At 45.3% G+C, this 7880-nt stretch overlaps 1 protein-coding gene across 2 annotated transcripts; it reads left to right on the plus strand.

The window, feature by feature from the left end:
- The first annotated feature begins 745 nt into the window (after positions 1-745).
- On the plus strand, positions 746-5544 carry TSSC4 (tumor suppressing subtransferable candidate 4). Of its 2 annotated transcripts, none has more exons than XM_064452532.1 (4): positions 746-830; positions 1294-1446; positions 2295-2367; positions 3439-5544. In XM_064452532.1, exon 4 carries the CDS (start codon positions 3521-3523, stop codon positions 4553-4555), a length of 1035 nt encoding a protein of 344 aa, XP_064308602.1. In that variant the 5' UTR covers positions 746-830; positions 1294-1446; positions 2295-2367; positions 3439-3520; the 3' UTR covers positions 4556-5544. The 2 variants fall into 2 exon arrangements, with proteins under 2 accessions (XP_064308602.1, XP_064308601.1); XM_064452531.1 differs by having other exon boundaries at positions 1294-1424.
- The last annotated feature ends 2336 nt before the right edge of the window (positions 5545-7880 follow it).

Consider the following 7880-nt stretch of genomic DNA (forward strand, 5'->3'; position numbering starts at 1 on the left):
TTTCTTTTTTTAATGGATAGTGGTTTTATGCCCCAAGTGACTTGGGATTTTCTGGTTAGAAATACATACCAAAAAAAAAAAAATCGAACAAAAAACCCCAGACACTTCCTCTGAAGTTTTCATTGTAGCCAAACTCTGCTTTTCTGATGAGAAAAAAACCTGCTGCTTGACATTTTTTTTTCCAAACTTGAAGGAGGCGGCGCCGTGCCAGCTCCGCTGGCCCCCTCAGGGCCCCGGGCCGGCGCAGGGGTGCCGCCGTGCCTCAGCCCCCTCAGCGGCGGAGCCAGCCCCGCCATTCCCAGCCCCCACCAGCGCAGGCTCTCTGGGGTGCACGGCTGAGCCCCAAACTCGCCCCCATGGCGGCGGCAGCGCAGGCACTTCGCAACTCATCTCAGGCTGCAAAATGGCGGGCGAGCGTGCGGCGCGGTGCACCCCGGGAGCTGTAGTCCCTCCGCCGGCGGATGGGAGAGTTCAGCCCCGTTTTGCGGCAGGCCCATGATATTTTCCCGACTCCCCGGTTCTCAAAATGTCCCCCGCCGGGGGAAAAAGCGGGCGACTACAACTCCCGGGACGCGAAGGAGAGAAAGGCGGTGAAGGGAGGTGCCGATGCCCCTACTTTCCTGCCCCTTCCGCACCGCTGGGAGTTGTAGTCTCGCCGCCGCGCCCCGCCGCCCCGCGGCAGCTGCCAGGGACTCGGTGTCCCAGCAGGCCGCGCGGGGAGGGGAGGAGGCGGAAAAGGCGTGCGGGCGCTGTGAGGAGGTGCGGGGCGCGTCTCCCCCCTTCGCGCTGTCTGCTTGGAGGTGGCGGTGGGCTGGCGGCCTCCTTGTGCGGTGATAGGCGGGAGCGGGGGTGGTTCCAGGTGCCCCCGTGTCGTGAGGAGAAAGGTGTAGGGGTTGGAGGAGGGTGGCAGCCCCCGAGGGCGCAGAGGCCTGCGGGGGGTGGAGGCGTCGTGTTTGTACCTTACACGATGCCGGCCCGGGGAAGGGAGCTGAGCCCGGGGCGGACGGGCAGGACGGCCGAAGCTGTGGGCCGCACCTGTCGTGTTGGGCATGGCCGTGGGCTCTGTTTTCTCGCCGGGGTGGGGGGGGCGCTCACACCTCCAAGTGTGAGCACCCAGGGCCCGGGGGCTGCTGCCCTCTTCGTTGGTATGGCGGCCCGTGTGAGCACCGACCCGAAGGGCTGCGCTGTTGGTGGCGCGGGGTTGCCGCCGGCTTTGCTGCAGTGCTGTCTCTGCGATGGGGGCAGGCTCGTGTCCGTGGTTGGGAGTGACTGGGGTCTCTGTTTTTCTCACAGGCTGCACGAAGACGCACAGAGCCTTTTTTTTGGGGTAAGACCAGGATGGAAGAGTCCAACGGGGACCTTCCCATCCAGAGAGACACCATCCTATACGAGTTGTGGTGCGAACACGTCACCCTAACAAACCTGTGAGTCTGGTGTGCTCTAAGGGTCAGTATGTTTGGTTACTAATGCTGTTAAGGCTAAAACATCTCCTTAGGAGCAAAATTTTTCCTTTCTGTGTAACTGCTCTCAGATAAGAGATACCCTGATTCACAGCCAGTGATAAGCACTTACACTGATGACTGAAAACAGCTATTTTAGTCAAGTTACGTGGTTCAACATGTCTTTTGGGTTGTAGGCATTGCTTTTTATGCGTTGTAAAGCCAAGTGGAAAAATGTGTAATTTTCAGATTATTATTTCCCATTTAGGGGTTACACTGAGTTCCATGTTTTCAAAAGTAGGCATCAGATCCCTTTTGTCAAAGACAGTCACACTTTACGTGGAATGTAGCACTCAGTCTGTTGAGTTCTTCAGAAGTTTGTCCGTGTTTTAATGCCTCACAAAGATCTGGCCCTCGCTGAATATGACCGTTCTTTGAAAACAGAAGCCTGTGGTATCTCTGGTCTTCCCACGTAGCAGCACTTAGTACTTGCATTGCATAACTATTATTTTTATATTTTCTTAGCTGCTTTTAATATTGCTCATTTAGTAATGGTTTACTGCACGTGCAAATTACAGTTTTATTTTTTTAAAACCTCTCTTCTGTACTACAGAATAAGGTTGGCAATGTGAATGTGGAGAGCAAGTAAACATAGTGGTGCCTGCCTTATTAAGCTGTGTGTTGTTCTTTTGCCAAAAATCCAGGAATATCTGCAGACTTTTATACCTGCATGAGTTTGTGTCAGATTTAGAACTCAGTTCTGCAGTTTTGGATGATTCAGGGAGAAGGAATTATTTTTAAAACTCATTCTGAAACTACATTTCCAGTATCTTGATGGAAATGTTTGTTTTCTAGGGTGGAACTGCTGAGGTCTTTGGTGGATTTAACTGACTCTCAGAAGGGGAAGCTGACTCAGTCTCAAGAGAAAGTGAGTGTCTATTTAATAGACTTTCCATGTCTGTTTACTGTACTGTTTCAGAAGAACCTATAATTAGGTAGTTGAGCTTATTCTGATAATATATTGGAACTGTTTCTGTAATTCACATTTTGGTGAGTAGAACTGAACTGTGTGTTTGCTGACTTCGTTTCTCATTGTCTGGCAAGCAGTAGTGTGACCAACAACCGCCTCAGTTCTGCAAGGTTACCTTTGCAGGGAAGAGTGGTGGAAGAGTGAATCAGGTGGTCCAGCCACTACTGGATCAGGCTTCAGACACACTGTCTTTTTACTGACTGAAGGGCCAGCTCTTCCAGACCCTTGGCTGCGCCTGCCCCTTGTTTCCATGGACAAGCATGGCTCATGCCATTAGTTTTCTTAATCCAGTGGGATTGATTTCCTGAGCTGGTTTGTTTTTGATTCCAGGAATCTAGTAGTAGCATGAGAGCTTAAGGCCAGGGAAGGAGTGGAGCTTGCACTTTATATCACTTTAAAGCAATCCTGAAACTGTAGCCCTGATATTTTTGTGCTTCCCTGCCACTGACCTCGGTCAGTCATAGCGTCCTTTATAATAGGCAGAAGGTGATGATTATTGGTGCAGGAGGTACAGCAGCTAATGCAATAAAGGATAATAATGGCCAAAAAAAAGTGTGAGAGTTTAGGATGTGTTTTTGTGGATTTATACAGTATGATAAGTGCAGGGTGTAATTTGGAGAGGTTGTTGCTGTCACTTGGAAGATGTGAAAGACTGCTATGGGGTATTCAGATTTGCTGAAAAACATTATGCTCATCTTTTAGTAATTGGACCTGCTGTAACCTTTAATGGCATTTGGTGTGCAACACTATTCTTATTTACTTGGTATTCTTGTATTGAGTCTTGTGTAAGTCTTTAATGTGCATTCATTTTTTAAGTAATGTTTTTCTTTCAAACAAAATCGATTAGGAATCTCTGAAGTGCAGCTGCCTGTTATATTGCAATAATAATGATTTTGCATGGCACAGAATGGTAGTCTCTCACTTAGTTCTCATTTCACAGTTGAATTTTTATGTTCCCTTGTATTCTAGGCAGTAAGCTCGCTGGGCATTTGGAAAACTGTATTTACAGCTGTTCCTACATCAAAGACCTCAGTGGAGTGACCGCTCAAAGATGGGAGATCAGGATGCAGGTGAACCCTTTCTGGGGATAGTGGCTGGTGGTACCACAGACTACGAAGGAGCCCTGCCCTCAGACACGGTGTCACTCAGTGATTCGGATTCCGATGATTTGGGGTTAGCGGATGAAGCAGAAGTTGATACAATATCTCCTGAGGAGCCACCTGTAGATGATGGGGATTACAGATCGGGGGAGACCCCTGACCCACCAAACAGCAGTTACAGATCTCCTGTCCAGCCATTCCACCTGAGAGGCATGAGTTCTACATTCTCTCTCCGTAGCCAGAGCATTTTTGATTGCCTGGAAGAGGCAGCCAAGTTGTCTGTGCCCTCAATGCCTGAAGATAATGTTGTTGATGGGAGGTTTAAGCGTCCATTGCCTCTAACCACAGTTTCAGGTAGCATGGTTCCAGAAAGCCAGGGAAAGCAAGCCAAACCAGTGCAGGCTCCCAAAACCTCTCCTGCAGTGCCGGACTATGTGGCACACCCAGAGCGCTGGACCAAATACAGCCTAGATGGAGTTTCAGAGTCTAGTGACAAGACAAACAGGGCAGCAGCCATGGAATTTCTAGAGGGTTTGAAGAAAAGAGGGGAGGAACTAAGCTCAGCTACCCGAGATAGCTACACCCCATGCTTCAACCAGGACCCTTCTAGCTGTGGGGCTGGGAGGATTGTCTTCACCAAACGAGCAAAAAGGGGTGTTGATGGACTGGAAGAGAGAACATCAGCAGGGGAGGATAAGAAACACATGAAAACAGATCTGAAAGGAAAATCTCTTAAGATGACTGATGACTTGAAGGATGAGGATAAGGTAGAGCTGGGGCACTTAGATAGTGGAAGTGGAAAGGCAACAGATGAGGAACGCATGATGGCAGGGGACCTGAATGTAGAAGGTAAGCTTAGTGCAAGGTTTAGTGGAGCAGGTGAAGAGCCACCGGTGGAAACAGTTGGATTCCATTGCAGTAAGAAGAAGAACAGGAAAAATTTCCGACCTAAAGTAGATGATGAAGGGGAGGAGGAAGAGTCCTGAAGGATGGAGCACACTGGAGACATCCAAGGACTTGTATTGTCTTTGCGTATGTTCAGTTTTTCCTCTGACTTCTTTTTCTGGTCTGGAAACCATGTGACAGCGTTTTGTCGAATGGTTTGCACTGTAGCCATTAAGAACTTTTCATATTGTTAGAAATTAAGCTACCTAAAATATACTCCAAACTTTTTGTTCATGAGAATTCTGTGGGCACAGGATAATTGCACCCTACCAGGAGAGAGTAAGGTGTGCTTTGTTTGCCTGAGCAGCTCCCTGGGGCTTGCTCTGGAGCTGAAGCAGCCAAAGAAAAAGATGCATTAGCTAAAAGGCTGCAAGGCTTTCTACTAACTCCCAAATTTAGAACTGTTCCCAAATTGTTTAGAATTCTGGAACAAAGATGAACTCATTATGGAGAGATTTTTAAACAATGTGAATGAAACTTAGTCTTCCACTAGATGTGATTTCTCCTGGCCCTGTCACAGGGAGGAAACCCCTTTTTTTAACCTTTTTTTTTTCTCTTGTAATACATCCTGTCATTGCCATTGAGAGTGAGAGTGCAATGTTGCCCAGTCGTGAGTTTGGAGGGCCCAGGTGGGAACTGGCAAAACCAGTATTATTTTAAGGTTGGCTTAGTATTTGCCTTATTTAGTGTTACATGGTAAAGATTTTAAAAAACATAATGTTTCCTGTGGAGAGGTACAACTCTAGATACATCCTGGTGAAGATGTGCTCAGGATGGCTTCAGTAAAGTCTCACTACGTTGAGCATAGGTCAGAATTCGCAACAGCTTCAGTTGGGAAGTTGGGCAGCAGCTTTTCCTCACTGGTGTGATATGACATGATGATTCTTGGCCTGCACATTTGTACGTCCTTTCCAGGTGGCACTGCTTCCACATAGATTCCGCGTGTGGATTTGGTGGGAATGAGGTATTTAAACCAGAACTGGACACTTTTGTGTTCTTTGGGATTCAATAAACTTTCAGCTGTTGATTACTTCATCTCTTTGAACCATGCTGATTAATGCAGCTATAGGAGTTTTAACAGATACTCTGTTTATTAGATTTGAGAATTGTCTTGAAAATCTAGAACGGTACTCTAAGCTTAACATCTTGTAACTTCTCCCTCAAGTTTTATATTTTTAGATTCTAAAATTGGCATTTTTAACATTTTCAATCATTTTACAATATATAGAGAAGCACCTCATAGGATGAATCATGTCATACAATGAATGATTTTGTAGTGAATGTCCAGTATAGTAGTTTTTCACACAGAATGTCAATAAATGATATAATAAGGTTGAAAGATTAAATTGTTTGAAACGCTGTATGATTTGAAACTCAAATTACTTGAGGTCAGTTTGGACTGACATTTTTTTGCCAGTATTCTAAATTAACCAACCCCAATGTTAGTATTTATAACCGTGTAGTGAAAGACTACTTTAGAATTTGTGATCTTTCTTGCTAGACTGTCCATGCTCAAACCGAAGGATATTTGAGGAAGTTACTTCCTGTGTGGGGGTGTCAGCATCTTATCAGTCATTGACTGGTAGGCCCAAGTCATTTGGGGTTTTTGTGTTTGCACAGATGCATCATTTGGCAGCAGAAGCAGAAAGCAATGTAAAATGAGTAATAGCACTCTGTCCTTTGAAATTAACTTTTTGATTTTAGAAGCAGAATGCATTTTCTCCTGAGTATACGGTTTGATGCACATTCATTAACGGGTCATTGCTAAATACATCAGTTGTTCCAGGGCATGTGTGTGGGACGTAATAACAATTCCAAATGGATAGATTTTGGTTTCCAGTGGATAATTAATATGCTGATCACAGTTAAAATAGTAGCTGTTTCAGAATGGAAGCTGCTGCCAAGAGCAGGGCATGCTGGTTGTAAGATGTGCGTTATTTCCTGAAAAGAATGTAGCTCAGTACAAACTTACTGGTTTTATAACTTCTGCTTGTCTAGGGTAGCAAGTAGGACAGTACCAAAACTCCACCACTGTTAATGGGGTCACTGAGGTCTGGGGCACAGCTGAATAAACTGGACAAATGCCTATTTTATGAAGATATCATAACAAGGTTAATATCTATTAATAAAAGACTCATGTCGGAAAGGTATTTTTATCAGATCTGAATTTTTTTTCTGCCTCTGGTAACAGAGAAAGCTTTTGCGCAACCTACATTTCTGTTACATAGACACCGTGAAGCTTATTGGTGTAGGAAAGACCACAACCCAATGCTTCCCCCTTCTGATGCTGTTTATATTTTTCTGAAGAAATTTTCCTTTCAAGGACAGTAGTCATATTCATTTTATTGGTGTATCTTTTCATACAAAATTCTAACAAAGCCAGCTAGCTGTTGTGTGCTAAAAACATACATGCCAGTTTAAGTAATTTAAAAAATGACAAACAGTCCAAACTCCTAGTTTGTAGGAAAATTCTTGCTACATATTCTTGCTTTAAAGTCTGTAAGTGATGTTTGTTTTTTTCTTTTTCCCCTGATGTTTGAGAGAGAAAAGTAAAATGAAATCAGAAAACCTCCTAGGTACAGATGTGCTGTTCCATGTGGTGTGATAGATAAAGGCAGTCTCCTGTGACAGCAGCAAGCTGACAGCAGGTATGGTCTGGCACTGAAACAAAAAAGTGAGCGGCAGTGGCTGGGGGGTCTGGCTGCAGGAGGGTCACCTGCTTTGTGTTTGGAAAGTGACTGCGATGAGATTCCAGTTTCTGGGGATAAGTGAGGGGCCCTTAATAAAGAATAGCGACACAGGAATACCTCGCGGAAGCCAGCATGGGAAGAGAAGACGCTGAGTGAAATCATTTGAGGCTGTAAGAACTCTAGGAACTACACATTGTTTCCTGTGGAAACTATTTCTTTATTTCCTTTCTGAGCAACTCAGAAATACAAGCTTGCTTTCTTGGCCAGGGAAGTGGCTTGGTTTTTAGTGTGTAAATGATCACCCTTCCAAAGGGAGACTCCCTTCAACAGAGAAATGTGGAAACTAGCAATGATGATGATGGACTGAGGGTGTGGTATTTGGAAGGCGATCGTATTTAGAAAATAAGGTGGTAGAGTAATCCTGGTGGAGAAAGTTCTTAGTGCGATTTGTGGAATAGAATTGTGGAGAAAGGAGCAAGGGATATAGGAGCAGAAGGGAAGAAAGCCAAGACATCGAAGGAGGAAGACCAAGAAATCCTCAGTAGTGTCAAACATTAGCAGTGCTTGCCATAAGAAGCTTTGAGAGCTGGGCCTTAGGCCTTCACAAGATTACGATTTTACTTCTACAGTAGTTCAGTAGGACAAAAGGTTTAATCTGAAGAAATGAGAATAAAAT

This window comes from Phalacrocorax carbo, chromosome 5, assembly GCF_963921805.1.
Source record: "Phalacrocorax carbo chromosome 5, bPhaCar2.1, whole genome shotgun sequence".
Classification (NCBI taxonomy): Eukaryota; Metazoa; Chordata; class Aves; order Suliformes; family Phalacrocoracidae; genus Phalacrocorax; species Phalacrocorax carbo.

Excerpts from the sequence above, each read along its gene's own strand:
- TSSC4 (XM_064452532.1), top strand. The coding sequence starts at position 3,521 with ATGGGAGATCAGGATGCAGGTGAACCCTTTCTGGGGATAGTGGCTGGT.